The following is a 22,296-nucleotide window of genomic DNA, read 5'->3' as shown; positions in this document are numbered from 1 at the left end:
TTGCGTGTTTTTCCCACAGCCACGCTGGACGAGGCCGAGCGCCAGTGGAAGGAGGAGTTCTCCCGCTGGAGCGGCTACATGCTGGACTGGAAGTCGCACTTCGACCACTTCAGCTCCAAGCGAGAGGAGTGCGCGCGTGGCCTGTGAGGCGTCTCGATGAGGGGGACGGCTGGGGGGGGTGGTGGGGGGAGATCAGTAACATTGTTAACATCATCATCAGAATCGTCGTCATCGACATCACCATCACCATCAGTGTGATCGTCGATAATACCACGAGTATCATTTGTCTTTCCCCCACACCTCTGATTGGCGCCGGTGGCTACGTACGGTGCGGCAGAAGTTCGACACACGTACGTACGTCATTAGTGTCATCATCGGCAGCGGTAGCAGCAGACCCATCAGAGTGAGCTGTCTCTCCAACGAGCAGTCCCCCTAAAAATCGATTCGCTCGAACCACGGGCGTCGCCGCGGGTTAGTTGGTGTGACGTCCGCAGCCACTAGGGGCCGCTATGCTCCTCGTGTTTTAGTGAATACGCAACCCCTCCCCCCATCCGAACTGCGGCGGATCAGCGAAGCGCTACGCCGGAGGGTCGTGAGGTTCCCTGCGGTGGATGAATCCACAGAGCATTACCGATTTTATCCACCCTGGGGGGATGAGGATGATGATGGAATGAGTTGATTCCCAGCTGGGGAATGATAACTCGCGACGTTCTGATTGTGAGTCGTGTGCTCAGAATGCCACCGCCCGTGTTGTACGCGTGTGCTCATCGGAGAAACGCGCACACACCTACAGTTATAACTGTGAATTTTATTATCATGATTTTTGCGGCTCAAATTTGGCATCTACCTGCATAGGCTCGGTAAACATGCCAACGTTGGGCCAAAGTTGGGCCAACGTTTAGCATGCGCGCGATCAACAATCACGATGATGGTGGCGACGATGTTATTTAACGATCCCCGACTCTCGCAGAGGCAGAGTTGCAAGGGTCATAAACACGCAGAGACCATGAGAGGGACGGCCATGAGCTGGGAGTCCACCCCCCGTGGCTTTCCACTTCCACGGCGGAGTCGATCTGACGACCCCGAGGGGATTCTCGCGGTGCAACTCCTAGCGTGGGCCAACCCATCGAGTCAACCTGAATTCCAGTCATAGGGAATGGGGGCATCGGTGGGGGTGTGGGGGGTGTGGGGGGTGTGGTGGGGGTGTGGAGTACGTGGGGTGGAGTGGAATCGACCAATGAGAGAGGTTCAACTGTGAAACGCGACCAATATCGCGAGCTCACAATTGATTGAATACCTCGCGATCAATGCTCGGTCAGGATGTTCAAAGAGTCCAATCCATTTATACGATACATGTTTTTTTTTTGGTCTCTTGAAAGAGTGGATGTTCATTATTTATTGACAAATGCCAAAACCGATTTCAATTTACAATCGGTGATGTTTTCTTAGGGGCATTGGGGGGGGGGATGGGGGGGGTTTGAGCTGAGAATAATTTAGCCATGCAAATAGCTCCAATGTGATTAGGCCCAAGCTTACCCCGCACATGCCACTAATGCTATTAGCCCGAAACCCTGACCCTAAACATCGATCGACAAAAAAGGACATTGATTCTTAATTGCCACTCAATTTCGGCTGCGAGGATTTTGCTCCCTAACTCACCGAGCGAGTTCAGCCGAAGCATCCACAGCAATCGGCGCGTTGTTAGAACGCTCGTAAAACCGCGTGACAATTAAACAAAAAATGTTTTGACCGTGCCGGGCGGTGGAGGATTCTTACCGACACAAATTTGTCCGAGTCATGATGCAGCCTCAGCCAAAAATCAATTATGAATAAGTAAAAATCCCATTAAGTCAGAATTCAACTGGAATCTCTCTCCATTGGTCAATGTCCCCTCAGCCCCACTAACCCAAGCCCTGGCCAAATACATTGGGAAACTGGCGTGACACACAACCTGGCACGGAGTTCTTATTTTGCGGATTACGGAGCCCAAAACCAGAAGGGCACAGGCTCAGGTTTCACCGTGTGTGAACTCTGTGCCGGGTTGTGCTATCGTTTATGAGAATCTGTACGCACTGTGCGTCCCAGCAGCAGCCAAACGCTGCTCCGGTGGCCATACCTCATGAATCCACTCCGTGTTTTGAAACCACTGCTGTTTGCTGGGCCGTTGGAGTGTCCCTACAGGCTCTTGACTCTATTCCCATCTGGGGTTTTCCTTCGTCATGATTCAAGTTTGCTTTCGTTCAGCTACGGTGAGAACTCACGTGGCCAGGATTTAGTCTCGTTCGCAAGAGAGTGACTCGGGGCATTATCTTGCCAGTAGGGGGCGATGATTGCGTCCGCTGTGTGTGTAATCCCCCCCCCCCATTGAGTCATGTTGCAGGGTTACATTCGAAATTGGAACATTTTAAAATCCTGCCACTGGCACACCGTGGCCCACTCTTGTGAATGACGTCCGGGGTGGGGCGGGGGGGACTTTGAGTGAAGCAGACGGCGCGTAGTAGTCGTATTATTATTATTATGATAATTACACAACTGCAGTATTCATCGGGGCCGGCCCGCTGGACTTGAACCGCGAACCTCTCTGCCTTCAAGTGGCAGACCGCGCCACCGCTCGGCGATGAGAGAGCTCTGAACCCCACGAGTCTCCAATTGCCATGGGAGCCGAGAGCAGGGTGCCCGTGTGGGTTTATTATACAACAGCGCGTTGAGTGTTATACAGCAGCGCGTTCTATATTATATATACAGCGTTGTCAGCCACAGAACCAAACTCCCTGTACAGAACAAGCCGTGCAATACGCCTCGGTACGTTCTCTGTGTATCGAACTAAACTGTCCACCTGTCCATTTATCCAGTGAGGAAGCTAGGAATCCATCGGGCTTTTTCTCTGTCTCCTCTCACACACACAGGCGCGCGTGCGTGCAAGCTTCCCGTAAACCACGTGACTTTGAATCCCTCCTCTCTCATCTGTGTGTCTCTCTCTAAACCAGCTCAAGCCTCCCGTAAACGACGTGACTTCTGTGTGTGGCCACCCCCACTCTGAATCCCTCCCCTCTGCCCTGCCCCCTGTGAGAACAGACGCCGCTACTTCCCCATGCAGCAGCGTCTAGGCCCTGATGTAGCCTCCTCATCTCTCCTGAATCTTTTGCTCCCGTCCCTGCCTTCATTTTCCCATCCTTTTCCTCGTATTTCTCCATTCCGTTCCCTCTTCTTTTCCCCATTCCTCATTCTTTCTCCTCCCTACCACACATCACATCCTCGTTTCTACCGCCCGTTCCGTGGTGGTGGCGGCACCACCATGGATACATTAGTTGCCAGTGTTTACCAATCGATCCATTGATTCCCATGATCACGATGCACGTGTTGAGTCGAGCGAGCCTAAGAATTTTAGCGGGGCATTTGTTGTGTGTATGCAAATGATATGCAAATGATATGCAAACGATTTGCGAAGCTACAAGAGCAAACAAAGTGTAGACGAGATGGAAGTAGCGAGTAGCGACGAGATGGGGGGACGAGACGACGCGAATGGAATCTCGGAGTGGGTGGTGACCCAGAATTCTGACGGTCGAGTTCCTGAGGTCAAAGCATTGCACGACCAGTGAACACACGCACGCTTCTACATGCAACCACACACACATCTACACACACACACACACGTGTACACACACACACGTCTACACACAAACAACAACAACCGCCATTCGCCACTAAGTGGCGGTGACGTCACCACGACGCTTGTGCCAGGCTATGTGCACCCTGAGGCCACGTGAAGTGTCGAACGCCCGCTGGCAGGAGGTCACGGGGCAGACCCAGGTGCCACGGGTCGACTGACTGAGATGACTGGTTGATGCACCACCTGTGCCCCCTACTGTGCCAACCTGCTGTGCTTTAGCCACCCGGCGCTCCGCTCGCTGTTGTGAGCGTCGCTCCTCCACCCTCCGTTGTTGTTGGAGGGCGACTGCCTCCAACTGCCCAGTAGCATCCTTCACGAGCCTCCTCCACAGAGGCCGATCTTGACACCGCTGGTACCAGTCATCGGCAAGTCCACTCAGCTCCACGTCCTCCTGTACCACATCACTCCATCTCTTCTCTAGCCCGTGCCGCGCCCGCTTAGCCCCCTCAATCCGGCCAAACAAAAGCTGTTTCGGCATGCGGTGGCTGGGCATGCGGGCTACATGACCCAGCCATCGCAGCCTTGCCTGCCGGAGGAGCTCACCGATGGGACCTTGCCCAGATCTTTCAAGGATTTGTGAGCTCCTCACACAATCCAGTCTGGTTAAACCCAGGATGGATCGTAGGCAGGCCAGCCTAAATGTTTCTAACCGGCGAAGATGTTCCATTAGGGGGGGTCCACGTTTCGCAAGCGTAGAGAAGGGAGGGAATGACCGTGGCCGAGAAGACCTGAAGCTTAGTGCGGAGCGACAGACCAGGTAGCTTCCACACAGCGTTACGCAACCGATGAAAAGATATTGCCGCTCGACTGATTCGGAGTGAGACCTCTGCTGTTAAACTGGAGCCAGTCATAAGCACACTGCCCAGGTATGGGAAACTCTCCACTCTCTCCACAACTGCCCCATCACCGATTGGGAGTTGTGGGGGTGGAGTGTCCGATGGTACAAAATACCCAGGCAGGTGCTTAGTTTTGGTGGGGCTGATGGTAAGGCCCCACCTCTTAGTGGCACGCTCCAGTCTCAGCAGCAGCGTCTCCAACTCCTCCTCTGACTGAGCAGCTATTACCAAGTCATCAGCATACATAACGTGGTTGAGCAATAGGGAGCCATCCCTTGACCGCACCCGGGCATCGATTAGCCTCCCATTATATCTGTACCATATGGAGATTCCCCCGGTACAGCTATTGAAGGCTTCACGAACTACGTGGTCAAAATAGATGTTAAATAATGTGGGAGCCAGAGGACATCCCTGTCGCACCCCAAGGTGTACAGGGAATGGCTCTGACTCCCGGCCACGTAGTTTTACCCGGGCCCGCTCACCATCATGAAGGTCCTTAATGATCGTGAACAGAGGGTCAGGTACTCCAAAAGCACGAAGAACGACCCAGAGCCCAGGCCTACTGATGGTATCATAGGCCTTGACCAGGTCAATAAAGCAGAGATGTAGGTCTTGTTGGAATTCCCTACACCTCTGCTGTAGCAGACGGACAGAAAATATGGCATCTGTGCAGGACCGCCCTTTCCTGAAACCGCATTGGGGCTCCGCAAGCCTCTCCTCAGCGTGCCTGGCAAGGCGATGCTGAATAATCCTTGCCAGGACCTTTCCCGGCACACTGAGGAGTGAGATGCCCCTGTAGTTGTTACAGTCTGTGCGGTCCCCCTTCTTAAAAAGGGGGACCACCAGGGCATCCTTCCAATCCTGCGGAACCCGTCCAGTGGTCCAGACTGTTGTTATGATGTCATATAGGGCAGTCTGTGCACAAACGCCACCCTCCCTCAGCATTTCGCTTGGGAGATCATCTCTGCCCGCTGCCTTTCCTGGTCTCAGACTCCGGATCGCCTTCAATACTTCCTCAGCAGATGGCACCTCAGCCAGCCACTCACAGGGGGTGACTTCATCCAATATTTGAGGCACCGCAGCCTCAGCAGGGTCATCCTCACTTTGTGCCACGGTGTTTTCCTGGCTGAGGGATTTTCCCTCCCCCAGGACCTCACAGAAATGCTCAGCAAATCTGCGAACCTGTTCCTGGGGGTCGGAAATTGGATCACCGTTTTTTCCCCTAATGATGGTAATAGGTGTGGCGCTGCAGGTTACTTTTTTGATGGAGTTAAATAGAGATTTGTGATCACGGGCCACTGAGGCAGACTCCATCTCCTCAGCAACCCGCGACCACCACCCATCCTTGCAGCGCCTCACGGCTCTCCTTACCTCCGAGCGAAGGCTGCGGTAAGCCTCCTCATTCTCTGACGTGGGATTCTGTAGCCGATGACAGTGGGCCTGTCGCTTTTTCTCAACCATCCTGAACAATTCCTCTGTCATCCAGGGTGTCTGGGGAGGTCTGGACCGCGTACCCAAAGCAGCCATTGCAGCTGCATGAGTCACAGTCCTAAACCTCGCCCATTTACCCTCGACATCAGGCGGAGTCGGGGACGATGCCAATCCCAGCCGCAAGCGATGATGAAATTCTCGCTTGCAACTTTCATCAGATAACTGAGACCAGGCCACTTTAGGTTGGAATGGGGTCCTGGGTGTACACCCACCACCGGAGTGGAAGAATGGCAGGCGCATCTTACAGATGACTAGTCGATGGTCAGAGGGCAGATCAGCTCCACGGTAGGTCCTGGTGTCAAGGACATGGGCTCGCATTCGCTGGTCCGTCACTATGTAGTCCAGCAGATGTTCTTGCTTGGACCCGGCATGCATCCATGATGTTGTGTGGATGCGCCGATGCCGGAACAGCGTGTTGGTAATTACAAGCCCATGGGCTGCACAAAAATCTAGCAGCCTCCTACCGTTGTTATTGAGCTGATCTGGCCCATGCCCTCCAATCACTCCAGACCAGGTGCCAGTATCATGACCAACTCGGGCATTGAAGTCACCCAACATGATGACTCTATCCCGAGGGGCCACTTTAGCCAGCACCTGTGACAGGAGGTCATAGAAGGCATCTGACTCATCGGCTTTGCCTGCACACGTGTGTGTCTGCACACACACACGTGTACACACACACACATCCACACACACACGTGTACACACACACACACACACGTCTACACGCACACCCGTGTACACACACACGTCTACACGCACACCCGTGTACACACACACGTCTACACGCACACCTGTGTACACACACACGTCTACACGCACACCCGTGTACACAGACACACACGTCTACACGCACACTCGTGTACACACACACATCTACACGCACACTCGTGTACACACACACACGTCTACACGCACACCCGTGTACACAGACACACACACAGATGCGTTTATACACACACAACCACACAAAGACAAAGATCCCCCTTATAGTCTGCACAGACTGTTGGGGCAAGTGCTGTTAGCGAGCACCTATAAAGGCCAGCAACATCACGCATGGGGGTGGGTTGCCAACACCATGCTCAGCACGCAACCACACGCACACACATGATTGCAGATACACACACATGTGCACATATGCACACAACAACAGCCACCATTCGCTACTACGTGGTGGTGGTGACATCACAACGCTTGTGCCAGGCTTGGTGCACGTTGAGGCCACGTAAAATGTTGAAGGCTCTCTGACGGGTCACAGAACAGACCCGGGTGTCATGGGTTGAATGATGTGCCAGGCTAAGTGCAGAGAAGGTCAAGGATGCACAACCTGTGCTCCCCACTGTGCCAAATTGCTGCGTTTTAGTCGCCCGACTCCGCTCGTTGTTGCGAGCGTCTCTCCTCTGCCCTCTATTCTTGACGGAGGTCAATGCCTCCACCTGCCCAGTAGCGTCCCTCACGAGTCTCCTCCACAAAGGCCGATTTTGAAGTCTCTGGTGCAGGTCATCGGTAAGTCCACTCAGCCTCACAGCCTCCTGTACCGCATTAGCCCACATCTTCTCTAGCATGTGCTGCGCCCGTTTAGCCCCCTCTACCCGGTCAAACAGAAGTTGCTAGCTGGGAATGCGGACTGCATGACCCAGCCAACTCGGCCTCGCCTGCGGGAGGAACTCACTGATGGGACTGTGTCCAGATCTTTCAAGGATCTGTGAGCTCACACCATGGAGTATGGTCAAACCCAGGATGGACTGGTGGCAGGCCACCCTGAATGTTTCAAAACGGCGCGGATGCTCCTTTAAAGAGCTCCACGTTTCACAGGCATAGAGAAGGGAGGGCATGATTGTAGCCGTGAAGACCTGGAGCTTCGTGTGGGGCGACGGGCTTGGTAGCTTCCACGTGGCATTACGCAGTCAATGAAAACATAATTACATTCGACTGATTCGGAGGGAGACCCGTGTTGTCAAACTGGAACGAGCACACTTCCCAAGGATGGGAACTCCTCCACTTTCTCCACAACTGCCCCATCGCTCATGGGGATTTATGGTGGAGGAATGTTTGATGACATGCTTTGTTTTGGAGTCGCATGCTCCAGGTTCGGCAGTAGTCTCCAACTTCTCAGAGTATCGGAAATTGCCAGATGGGCTTATATAACACCTCAGATTAGCACGGTTGGCTACGTACGGTGCGATAGAAGTTATACATACGTAACATGTTTGACCAGTAGGGAGCCATCCCTCTACTGCACCCGGGTATCGATCAACCTATTGAATCTGTACCAGATGTAAATGCCTCTGGTACAGCCATGAAAAGCTTCCCGAACTGCGTGGTCGCAAATATGTTATTTGTCGGAGCCAGAGGACATCGATGTCGCACAGGTGAACAGGGAATGGCTCCGACTCCCGGCCACACACTTTAACCGGGTGTGTCCACCATCATGAAGGCCCTTAATAAGTGTGAGCAGAGAGTCAGGGACTCCGAATGCACGAAGAACAACCCAGAGCCTTGGCCTATTTATAGTATCATATGTCTCGACCAGGTCAATAAACTATAAGCTTTTTTTATTTTACCAGTTAAGGCCCACTGAGCTATGTAGCTCTTTTTCAGAAGTGACCTCGCCAGAAATGACAGCTCAACGAAGTGGCTTATCATATGGGAATTTGCAACAGTCAAATACTCTAAACGCGTGTTTCTAAATGTTCAGGGAAAAAACCGGAGGACCCGGAGAAAAATCCACGCGACCACGGGGAGAATACTGAATGCAAACTCAGAATATACGGCAGGTGTCAGGGTCGGGATCGAACATACGACCTCCTGTATACCAGGCGAGGAAGTTAACATCTCGCCCCCGTGGCGCCCCATAACTCACGTATGTAGTCCCTGTTGGAATTCCCTACACCTCTGCTGTAGCAGACGGAGCAAAGCATGTTAACGCTACACATGCACACAGGTTACTGATACACTCACATGTGCACAAAGGACAAAGATCCCCCATATAGACTGAATAGACTGTTGGGGCAAGTGTTAGCGAGCACCTATGAAGGCCGACACGGCACACGAAGAAGGGTGGGTGGCCAACACCACGCCCGGCCGCTTTTGTCTCCCTAGTGGCGATGTTTACACACCGCACCAGGTACTCATTCGAGGCAGAGTCGACCTAGAGGAAGCCTAGGACCGGTTCAGATAATCGTAACCGGTGTTGGCCGTGAGCGGGATTCGAACCCGGGTCGCGAGGTTCATAGCGCAGTACGCTAACCGCTACACTACCACTCTCCATGTATACACACGATTACTGATAAATGTGAACACACGTACACACACGCGTACACACACGCACGCGTGCACAACGTCTTCTCGTCTCCTGATCGCATATATTCCACGTGACCTTTACAAATGTGAGCCTTCACCAGTGAGGCATCGTCTTTGTGCCCACTGGCACTGACCGTAGCAGACAGACCCGCTCAGCGGCATCGCCCCGAGTGGGAGTCACACTCGCGCTAGAGTGGGATTGAAAATGTAATTGTATCGAGACCAGCGTGGGTTGAGAGAAGAGTTGGATTCAGGCGAGAGTGGGATTGAGACGATACGAAGGGGTTCGAGACTAGAGCGGGATTGAAACTCACACTTGAGTGGGATTCACACTCACACTATGGGGAGGGGGGTAATGGGGATTTGCAATGTTCTGGACTGCTGCAGTGCACTAACCACCGTGTCACCGCTCTCCCTCGTTCACCAACCTGGGGTGACGACCAGCGTGGTGAAGTATGGGGAGGCCAAGGCCTCTTGAGCAGCAGCAGCAGCAGCCCCTCCCATTACTGAGCGGCCCCTTTCACCAACGCCGCACCGGAGAGCCTCGATGCGAGTCCATGTGGCTCACTCTGGCCCGCCCCTTGCGTTGTGCTCATCTCTCCACTGCTGGACAGTCGCCCGTCTCTAACGATCGCGGGTCGCTCCACGCCTCGGGCGCGTGGTGCAAAAGCGGGGGGCGGATTCTCACGCCGCGAGGGAAGGAGCCGGTTGCAGTCGGCGTAAAAGTGGTCATGCGAATCGGTGTCCTTTGTGTGGCCAGGAGAGCCTTCGGTGAGCCTCAAGACGTCTCCGTGTGGGTCCTGTACCTGGGGGGGGGGGGGGTTGTGTTTCTGTGGCAAGGGACTGTGAGGACCCCGCAGAGAAGCCACGACACCTGGCACGGGGGGAGGGGGGCGCCGGCGAGGCGTGGCTCCGGGCAGCAGCGCGTTTCGCCGCCGCTTGCGCAAGGGGTTTGGGCGTTCGTGTGGCCCAAGGCGAAATACTCCGCAGGGCGGCAGCTTCAACGCGGCGTGCCGGCCTTCATTGGCGCTGTGCGCCGGCCGTCACTGGTCCACGTCTCGGTTTAAAAATTGTGAAGCATTCCACGGAAATCATTACCCCACGCAAGCGTCGCTTATTACGCCACGACGGCACCGTCGCCCCACTGGCAAGCCGGCAGCTGTGTGTCATGCCTCGTGCTGTCACGTCGGATTACTTGCCACTGGGTGGGAGCCTCCCCCGGCTGTATTGTCATTGTCGCTATGTATTAGAGTGGTTGGTCGAGGTGAGGCGTATGGCGCTTCTTCTGGCTGAGATTCAGCGGCACACAAAGCGCCACTCCTGGATGCGCGCAAATCCTCAACGCTCACACGAGGGGCTGACGCTGACGAAGCGGTGGGCAGAGAGAGAGACAGAGGGGGGCAGTTAACTTGCTGTCGTCGCACGCGATTCCCTCCAACGGGGTGCTCCACCGAGCGACGCGCCGTGTCGCCACCACCAAGCGCGCACGCACGTGGTGCTCTCTCCCCCTTGGCTGGCACGCGGTCTCCAGCCATCTCGAGCATCTCGCGCGATAATAATGATAATAATTTAGTAATCCGCCATCTCCCCTCTGCTCGACGAGAGTATTGGGTCAAACGTGCCGTGGTAGAACGACCTCCACCCTCCTTCCCCCTCCCTCCTCCCCCTTTCCCCCCTCCCTCCCCCCTCCCCCTCTCCCCCCCTCTTGAGAACGAGGCTTGGGACCCCACCAACGAAATCGACCAATTCTGGAGATGTAGAAACAACTCAGAACCCCCGTGGTTGTAGGAGACTCCGATCACCGCACGATTCTTGCCAACTCCCCCCCCCCACTGCACCCCCGGTGGCGATAAGACATCACCGTCAGTGTGTGCTGCGAGGGGCCCGCCACGTCATTGGAAACCATTGTGGGGGGGGGGGGGTGTGACAGTAGCACGATGATGGGGGGGGGGGGTGACTGTATATTGTCGGGGGGACCCCGCACGTCAAAGGCCACCCGAAGGCCGCCAGTGGCCCGCGGTAGCCTTGCAATGAAGGTCGCCGCGTGAGCGTCGCGACTGCGGGACGGCTGCCCCCACTCGTGACGACTCGCCGCCGTTCCCGTGTGCCCTCTTGACCCCCTCCCCCCTCTTGACCCCCTCCCCCCCTCTTTCTCCCCCCACCCACCCTCTCACTCTCCCATCCCCCCACTTGCTCCCCCCACCCCCCCTCTTGCTCCCCATCCCCCCTCTTCCCACCCACCCCCCGTTATTGCTCCCCCATCGCCCCCTTTGCTCCCCCACCCCCCCACTTGCTCCCCCCCTCTTGCACCTCCACCCACACCCCTCTCCCTCCCCCGTTGCTAATTAACCCTTAAGGAAAAGAAACCACTACGTGAAAATAATAGCATATGGTACAAAAGTGTTTATTCGCATGCTGTATGTATTTAAGATATTTATTATACTTCCAAATGTAATTTTGATACTTTCGGAATGATATATATGCGTATATTACAGTGCCAATACTTTACGATGTGCTCCATAAATGATTTTGCTGCATTCTAACTCGATACTGGGTGGTAGTGGCCAATGCTTCACCTCGCCGTCGATTCCTTCCTTCTGCCAGATCACATTGCGCATCTGATACGCGGACCTTCAAGGATCACTCCTCACAGTCTAATCACAACCACCACAAACAATACACCACACCACGTGGCTTTAGGTCTTCTTTTCCCGTTGCTCGCCGACGTCTGGATGCCATTGGAATTCACATCTCGGTCACTTGCCCTCCTCCTCCACTACGCTCACCGCGTCCCACCCATCACAACCTCCACTCCGCACACCGCGTCCCTCCCATCACAACCTCATCAGAACCTCCTCCTCCTCATCCAATTCCCAACCTACAAGTTGTTTACCCGGTATTGCTGTGTTTAACTTCATTACCGTAACGTGCACAAGTGTTGATAATCGACCTAAGCGTTGACTGAGACAGGACGGTCGGGTTTCGGACACCCAAGCGTCCCCTGTCCCCGGCTTCTCGGCTTCTGGCGGGTTGGCGGCAGTCGCCACCAGGACTGCGGCCGCACGACATTCGGCTTCTCTCTGCTCGCTCCGCTGGCAGAGTCAGAAATTGCGATTCGATCTCGCGAAGCAACGGACGCCCCGCGCAGGGGACCGGCGATACGGCGCGCCACCTCCTCGTGGCTCCTGTGGCGACTCAAGAAAGCGGGCCCTGTGCTGTCACACGAGGTGGCCGTGCACCTCTCTCCGTGTAAGAGGCTTCCGAATATAAACAAAAATTCCTTCCGTCTCGTGACCACGTGACCGGCATGTGGACCTCACGGAATGCCCACAGCTGTCACAACAACAACAATAAAAAAAGCTCACATGAGCTCAGATACTCGTTTAAGGCTGCGTCGACCTAGGGGAGGACCTGGACAGGTTGGGATATCTCGCCATTCGCTGACGCTGCGCACGATCGGAGATCGAACCCGAGTCTCTGTACACACACACAAAACAAAGACGAAGATACCCCGTATAGCCTTAACAGACTGTTTGGGCAAGTGCTGTTAGCGAGCACCTATGAAGGCCGGAACGGTACGGTACATGTGGAGGTGGGTGGCCAGCACCACGCCCGGCCGCCTTTGTCTCCTCAAGGGCGATGTTTACGCACCGCACCAGGTACTCATTTGAGGCTGAGTCGACCTAGGGGCGGACCAACACTGATTCAGATAATCGTCGTTAGTGTTGGCCATGAGCGGTAATCGAACTCGGGTCGCCGGGTTAGTAGTGCAGCGCGCTAACCGCTCCAACACCGCTCCCCACAAACACGAACACACGAACACACGAACACACACACCTGACCAACTGATGTATGATGATGCGATAACAGACGCGACCCCAACACACACACGCACACGCGCGCGTCTCTCTCGTAAGTAGCACGAGCGGACTGCACGCCCCACGCCAGTGCGCAAAGTGGGAATGAGACCAGTGAAGAACAATCGCTATCATGGAGGGGGTTCATTTTGGGGTTAGAGCGTGTAAATATAAATGTGTCGTTTCACCCGCCACCACATGACACAGGCAATTAGAAGGGTTTGTCATGTAGACAAAACGTGCCAATTCGTTACTAATTCAACACGCCGGTTGCTTAATGGAGAGTAAACCCAACACAACATTTACAATTCGACTACGACGAAAGCCCACAGTGTCACGGCCGGTGTGTCACCCCAGTGTGTCACCACGGTGTGTCACCCCGGTGTGTCACCCCGGTGTGTCACCACGGTGTGTCACCCCGGTGTGTCACCACGGTGTGTCACCCCGGTGTGTCACCACGGTGTGTCACCCCGGTGTGTCACCACGGTGTGTCACCCCGGTGTGTCACCCCGGTGTGTCACCCCGGTGTGTCACCCCGGTGTGTCACCTCGGTGTGTCACCCCGGTGTGTCACCCCGGTGTGTCACCCCGGTGTGTCACCACGGTGTGTCACCCCGGTGTGTCACCCCGGTGTGTCACCCCGGTGTGTCACCTCGGTGTGTCACCCCGGTGTGTCACCACGGTGTGTCACCCCAGTGTGTCACCCCAGAGTGTCACCCCGGTGTGTCACCCCGGTGTGTCACCCCGGTGTGTCACCCCGGTGTGTCACCTCGGTGTGTCACCCCGGTGTGTCACCTCGGTGTGTCACCACGGTGTGTCACCCCGGTGTGTCACCCCGGTGTGTCACCACGGTGTGTCACCCCGGTGTGTCACCTCGGTGTGTCACCCCGGTGTGTCACCACGGTGTGTCACCCCAGTGTGTCACCCCAGAGTGTCACCCCGGTGTGTCACCCCGGTGTGTCACCCCGGTGTGTCACCCCGGTGTGTCACCTCGGTGTGTCACCCCGGTGTGTCACCTCGGTGTGTCACCACGGTGTGTCACCCCGGTGTGTCACCCCGGTGTGTCACCACGGTGTGTCACCCCGGTGTGTCACCCCGGTGTGTCACCCCGGTGTGTCACCCCGGTGTGTCACCACGGTGTGTCACCCCGGTGTGTCACCACGGTGTGTCACCCCGGTGTGTCACCCCAGTGTGTCATCCCGGTGTCACCCTGGTGTGTCACCCCGGTGTGTCACCCCAGAGTGTCACCCCGGTGTGTCACCCCGGTGTGTCACCCCGGTGTGTCACCCCGGTGTGTCACCCCGGTGTGTCACCCCAGAGTGTCACCCCGGTGTGTCACCCCGGTGTGTCACCCCGGTGTGTCACCCCGGTGTGTCACCCCGGTGTGTCACCCCAGAGTGTCACCCCGGTGTGTCACCCCGGTGTGTCACCACGGTGTGTCACCCCGGTGTGTCACCCCGGTGTGTCACCACGGTGTGTCACCCCGGTGTGTCACCCCGGTGTGTCACCCCAGAGTGTCACCCCGGTGTGTCACCCCGGTGTGTCACCCCGGTGTGTCACCCCGGTGTGTCACCCCGGTGTGTCACCCCGGTGTGTCACCCCAGAGTGTCACCCCGGTGTGTCACCCCGGTGTGTCACCCCGGTGTGTCACCCCGGTGTGTCACCCCAGAGTGTCACCCCGGTGTGTCACCCCGGTGTGTCACCACGGTGTGTCACCCCGGTGTGTCACCCCGGTGTGTCACCACGGTGTGTCACCCCGGTGTGTCACCACGGTGTGTCACCCCGGTGTGTCACCCCGGTGTGTCACCCCGGTGTGTCACCCCGGTGTGTCACCCCAGTGTGTCACCACGGTGTGTCACCCCGGTGTGTCACCCCAGTGTGTCACCCCGGTGTGTCACCCCGGTGTGTCACCCCGGTGTGTCACCCCGGTGTGTCACCCCGGTGTGTCACCCCAGAGTGTCACCCCGGTGTGTCACCCCGGTGTGTCACCCCGGTGTGTCACCCCGGTGTGTCACCCCGGTGTGTCACCCCAGAGTGTCACCCCGGTGTGTCACCCCGGTGTGTCACCCCGGTGTGTCACCCCGGTGTGTCACCCCAGTGTGTCACCACGGTGTGTCACCCCGGTGTGTCACCCCAGTGTGTCACCCCGGTGTGTCACCACGGTGTGTCACCCCGGTGTGTCACCCCGGTGTGTCACCCCAGTGTGTCACCACGGTGTGTCACCCCGGTGTGTCACCCCAGTGTGTCACCCCGGTGTGTCACCACGGTGTGTCACCCCGGTGTGTCACCCCGGTGTGTCACCACGGTGTGTCACCCCGGTGTGTCACCACGGTGTGTCACCCCAGTGTGTCACCACGGTGTGTCACCCCGGTGTGTCACCCCAGTGTGTCACCCCAGTGTGTCATCCCGGTGTCACCCTGGTGTGTCACCACGGTGTGTCACCCCAGTGTGTCACCCCGGTGTGTCACCCCGGTGTGTCACCCCGGTGTGTCACCCCGGTGTGTCACCCCAGTGTGTCACCCCGGTGTGTCACTACGGTGTGTCACGCCCGGTGTGTCACCGCGGTGTGTCACCACGGTGTGTCACCCCAGAGTGTCACCACGGTATGTCACCCCGGAGTGTCACCCTGGTGTGTCACCACGGTGTGTCACCCCGGTGTGTCACCACGGTGTGTCACCCCAGAGTGTCACCCCTGTGTGTCACCACGGTGTGTCACTGTGGTAAAGTCCCAGCAGGTGCGCCGCTGAGTTTTCGAATTAGTCAACAAGAAACGCCGAGACAGTGAAAGAGAAGAATAACAAACACACGCAGACCCACAACCATCAACGTAAAACAATCACAGTGGCACACACGCGCACACGGCGTCGAAATAAACACAGACAGACATCAAAATAAAACCTTCTAATAGACGAACAAATTCCACGTGGCTTTGACGCCATCAAGTCCAGCCATGACGCGTGCACCCGCACACAAGTAGCATTCTCATCATCAACAGCATCATTTGCCATGATCAGTCTGCTGCTGGATGAAGGCGCACGCAGTTATCTGTTGGTTCGATGCGCCAAGGGGATCGAGCAGCTTCGAGTGGGCGTCGTGGAATCGAGAGGGCATTGAGAAGCTCCGCTCGACACGAGGGGTCCAACCTCCACCTCGACCTCATCACGGCCGATGAAACGCGCATCTGTTATTGCACCAAGAGTAAAAAAAAAACATGTTAACAAAAAAATCATTCCCACCGTAGGCCTCTGAACCAACGCCAATGTCACCGCTACTGGCAGCAGCAGCAGCGTCGTTATTGCGGGAACTCGCGCGTTTGTTGTTTTTTGTTGACGTGCGATAATTATTTACAATCCTTCTTGTGCCGTGCCACGTCGTGTACCTGTGAGCCAGTGGCCGGGCTGCCCCCCCCCCCCCCGTGCTGCCCACGGCCACGGGGTAATACAGAGACCGCCACGGTCATTGACTGCCCCCCGCCGCCTGTCTCTTGTGCACACGCGGGACACACACAACACACACACACAACACACACGCACAACACACACGCACAACACACACGCACAACACACACACAACACATACGCACAACACACACGCACAACACACACACACAACACACATGCACAACACACACACACAACACACACACACAACACACACACAACACACACACAACACACACACAACATACACACAACATACACACAACATACAACACACAACATACACACACAACGTACACACAACGTACACACAACATACACACAACATACACACACAACACACACGCACAACACACACGCACAACACACACGCACAACACACACACAACACACACGCACAACACACACGCACAACACACACACACAACACACATGCACAACACACACACACAACACACACACACAACACACACACAACACACACACAACACACACACAACATACACACAACATACACACAACATACAACACACAACATACACACACAACGTACACACAACGTACACACAACATACACACAACATACACACACAACACACACACAACATACACACAACATACACACACACAACACACACACAACATACACACAACACACACACAACACACACACAACACGCACACAACATGCACACAACACACACACACAACACACACAACATACACAACATACACACAACATACACACACACACAACACACACACACAACACACACAACACACACACAACACACACACAACATACACACACGACACACGACACAACACACACACAACATACACACACGACACAACACACACGACACACACGACACACACACACGACACACACGACACACATGACACACACCAAACACGACACACGACACCACACACACCACACACAACACACGCGCCATACACGTGGGGCCTGGTGGGATCTTCACGATGATGATGGAGATCATCAGCGCAATCATCGTCATCAGCATCGCCATCGTGGTCATCGCCATTAACGCATCGATATCATCATCATCAATGTGATCGTCATCAGGATTGCTTCCATGTTTATGCTCCAACGAAGTCCCTGAGATCTTCGGATCGCCTTCTGCTGAGGACTCGGGGGTCAAAGCTCTGGGGTCAAGGCTCGGGGGTCAAAGCTCTGGGGTCAAGGCTCTGGGGTCAAGGCTCGGGGGTCAAGGATAGGGGGTCAAGGCTCGGGGGTCAAGGCTCGGGGGTCAAGGCTCGGGGGTCAAGGCTCGGGGGTCAAGGCTCAGGGGTCAAGGCTCAGGGGTCAAGGCTCTGTTGCTGCAGGGTTGATGGCGCTTTTGGCAGTGCAGCTCCCAAGGTTTGGAACTCTTCGCCTTTGTCTTTAAAACTCACTTCTTTAAATTGGCCTTCATCCCCCCCGCCCCCCCCCCTCCGAGTTAGATACGCGGTGCCGTTAACTCCCTCGCCTGGTGTGCAGAAGGTTGCGGGTTCGATCTCGACGCCTGTATATTTGGGGTTTGCGTGTCTCTCCCAGTGGTCGCGTGGATTTTTCTCCGGGTCATCCGGGTTTAAACTCCACATTTAGAAACAACAACAACAACACGCGTTCAGAGTATTTGGCTGCTATAAATGTCCACCCGACAAGCCACTTCGTTGAGCTATCATTCGTGGTGTGGATGCTTCTGAAAGAGAGCTATTTAGCTCAGTGGACCTTACCTGGTTAAAAACAAAACGTTTAGTTTAGTTCTGGCCGTTTACCGTGGATGTTCTGTTTATTTCCTGCATCCCATACACGTGGCGCATTGGGATCTACGGATGAAATGCAACCTTACAAATGCCAATTATTACTTGTATCATCATCATCGCCATCGTCGCCATCATCTTCATCACTCCGGGTCGTGGCAGTTCACGTGGCTGCCTGCAGCCCAGCACTGTGGGGGCATCAGCAGCGAGGGTTGATGGATCACGCAGCACAATATTGAGAGACGTCCTTCCCGCCATCCGCAACACACGGAAAGACATGCACGTATTTACGCATTACGACGTTCACAGAGAGAGAGAGAGGCGCGAGGAGGAGGAACCACGGATGAGCGGGAGGCAGTAACCAGCCAGGCGGTGGGCTGGCGCTTCCAAAAGCCCAAACTCTGCAGTTCTCTACATATTAAAGATGTTATCAGCCAATTACTGAATATTTACACGTTGGAGGAAACCGGAGTACCCACAGAAACGGACGCGTGCGAGGGGGCAACACTCTATCCCGTACAGACCGACGGACCAGGCGGAGTCCACGTGTGCTGTGCCGCCTTCCCCTGCGAGCAATGCGGGGCACGGCTCCTCACGCATTAGACACATAAATACACAGAGACACACAGACACTCATAGAGATGCACAGACACTCATAGAGATACAGTGAGGGAAAAAAGTATTTGATCCCCTGCTGATTTTGTACGTTTGCCCACTGACAAAGAAATGATCAGTCTATAATTTTAATGGTAGGTTTATTTGAACAGTGAGAGACAGAATAACAACAACAAAATCCAGAAAAACGCATGTAAAAATGTTATTGGGCAAACGTACAAAATCAGCAGGGGATCAAATACTTTTTTCCCTCACTGTACACAGAAACATACACAGACACTCAGAGATACACACATAGATACACACATAGATACACAGACATTCATAGAGACACACAGACACTCATAGAGATACACAGATACTCAGAGATACAAAGAGATACAAAGACAAAGAACAAAGATCCCCCATATAGCCTTAACAGACTGTAGGGGCAAGTGCTGTTAGCGAGCACCTATGAAGGCCGGAACGGTACACGAGGGGGTGGGTGGCCAGCACCACGCCCGACCGCCTTTGTCTCCCTAGTGGCAATGTTTACACACCGCACCAGGTACTCATTTGAGGCTGAGTCGACCTAGGGAAGGCCCGGGACCGGTTCAGATAATCGTCACTTGTGTTGGCCGTGAGCGGGAATCGAACCCGGGTCGCCAGGTTCATAGCGCAGCGCGCTAACCGCTACACTATCGCTCCCCACAAAGAGATACACACATAGATATACAGACACTCAGAGATACACAGACACTCGTAAAAATACACATGAACATAGAGATACACAAACACTCATATAGATACACAGACACTCAGAGATACACACATAGATACACAGACACTCATAGAGATACACAGACACTCAGCGAGACACACAGACACTCAGCGAGACACACAGACACTCAGAGAGACACACAGAGATACACACAGAGATACACAGACACTCAGAGATACACAGACACTCATAGAGATACACAGACACTCATAGAGACACAGAGATACACACAGATTCACAGACACTCAGAGATACACAGACACTCAGAGAGACATATAGAGATACATAGACACTCATAGAGATACACAGACACTCATAGAGATACACAGACACACATAGAGATACACAGACACGCGTAGAGACACACAGAGATACACAGACACTCAGAGATACACAGCCACTCATAGAGATACACAGACACTCAGAGATACACAGCCACTCATAGAGATACACAGACACTCAGAGATACACACATAGATACACAGACACTCATAGATATACACAGACACTCTAAAGATACACAGACACTCAGTGAGACACACAGAGATACACACAAAGATACACATACACTCAGAGATACACAGACACTCATAGAGATGCACAGACACGCGTAGAGACACACAGATACAAAGACACTCATAGAGATACACAGACACTCATAGAGATACAGACACTCATGGAGATACACAGACACTCATAAAGATACACAGACACTCATAGAGATACACAGACACACATAGACAAACACAGACACTCATAGAGATACACACAGAGATACACAGACACACAGAGATACACAGAGACACACAGAGATACACAGACACTCATAGATATACACAGACACTCAGCGATACACAGAGACACAGAGAGATACACAGACACTCAGATCTAAAGACAATCATAGATATATACAGAGATACACAGAGATACACAGACACTCATAGAGATATACAATCATAGAGATGCACAGAGACAAAGAGAGATACACAGACAATCATAGAGATATACAGAGAGACAGCAATACATAGAGACCCATAGAGACACGGTACACAGAGATACATCCAGGTACATAGAGACCAATAGAGATATAAATACGCATATAGACGCATAGAGACCCATATACATACATAGAGACATATAGAGACCCATATATATACATAGAGACGAATAAAGACATAGACTCAAAGAGATATATGGAGCTCAATAGAGCCACATGGACTAATAGAGATACATAGAGACCCAGAGAGACTCATAGAGACCCATAGACGCATAGATATACATAGACTCATAGAAATTCAGAGACTCCTCGAGACACGTAGACTCATAGAGACCCATAGTCTCACAGAGATGCATAGACTCATAGAGATACATAGAGACGCACAGACTCACAGATTGACTACTATATTTACCCAAGAATGTCAGTGTGTAACGCGCGTGACGTCACTCCACGTCGTTAATAATCATGAGCAGGTGACGTCACTGCACATCGAACAGCCCCCCTCATTAATAATCATCTACAGGTGGGGTCCTCTACATGGACCCCCCCTCATTAATAATCTTGAGCGGGTCACGTCACTCGACACTACAAAGGCAGAACCCTCACGTCACGCGATCTCCATAACGCTGTTGCTTAGACATCAAAGTTAAAAGGACGTCATTATGAACAAGGGATTATAACCTTGAAATGAAATAGGTCTGTGTCACCGCGGCCTTACAAATTGCACACGAATGGATGCGATGAATATCACGTCGCGTTCTGCTTGTCGCTTGCAAGTTTCAGATTTACTGCAATACACCGGGTCTTGGACGGGCTAAAGGCGAGTTTTTCACATCGAATAGAGAGAAGAGAGAGAGAGATATTAGAGAGAAGCCGCAGTAGTGAGGCTGTGGTCAGGGCGCCCACACGATGGACCACCGTGGTCTGTACCCCTTTTCAACTCAGGAGGAGGAACGTCAACACAACACGGAGTCTCTCTCTCTCTCTCTCACGAAGCCCTCTCTGATCGTGGCCAGCAGCAGACATCGACATTCCGAGTCAGAATATTTGTTTATACTGGAGGAGGAATCCGATGAGCTATGAAGCTCTTTTTCACAGAACTTTACAACAACAAACAGTGCACAAACACGATGGAAGTGCAAAGTATAGGAGAGGTAAACAAATCACGCCACAAAAAACGTACGCAATTAAAACGAAACAATTCTTATTTTTATTTTAAATCTTACCAGGTGAAGCCCATTGCTACCTGCCTCCTGGACATATTTGTTCTACTGCTGGTGGTGGTGTCAGGCGTGAGACCGGCGTCGTCCATCGTAGGCGGTGGTAGAGGCGCAGCCCCAGCAATTGCTCACGCCACTGCTGCGGATGGAAGGGGCCTCCACCAATGGGCGTCGTGACCGGGCGGTGGGGGGCTGTGCAAGATCCGACTGTGCCCCCCCCTCCTTTTTCCCGACTCACTTTTACTGAAATAACCACGGATGTTTTTAACCGCGTATGCAATAATATGTTAGGCTATAACTACACGTAGGTTTTGTTAATTGCACCGTGTGCTGGGTTT

General features: G+C 53.9%; 1 protein-coding gene across 2 annotated transcripts in view; it reads left to right on the top strand.

The window, feature by feature from the left end:
- Positions 1 to 3,473, top strand: part of ACHE (acetylcholinesterase (Yt blood group)) — a 59,112-nt gene extending 55,639 nt beyond the window's left edge. For both annotated transcript variants that reach the window (XM_032972205.2, XM_076074286.1), the window contains one exon: positions 20 to 3,473. In XM_032972205.2, coding sequence (XP_032828096.2) covers positions 20 to 147 — 128 coding nt within the window. In that variant the 3' untranslated portion in view covers positions 148 to 3,473. The remainder of the gene's footprint in view (positions 1 to 19) is intronic.
- The last annotated feature ends 18,823 nt before the right edge of the window (positions 3,474 to 22,296 follow it).

This window comes from Petromyzon marinus, chromosome 47 (assembly GCF_048934315.1).
Source record: "Petromyzon marinus isolate PM22_M1 ecotype Great Lakes invasive population chromosome 47, UKy_Petmar_22M1.pri1.0, whole genome shotgun sequence".
NCBI lineage: Eukaryota > Metazoa > Chordata > Hyperoartia > Petromyzontiformes > Petromyzontidae > Petromyzon > Petromyzon marinus.
This window is presented reverse-complemented; position numbering and strand designations above follow the sequence as displayed.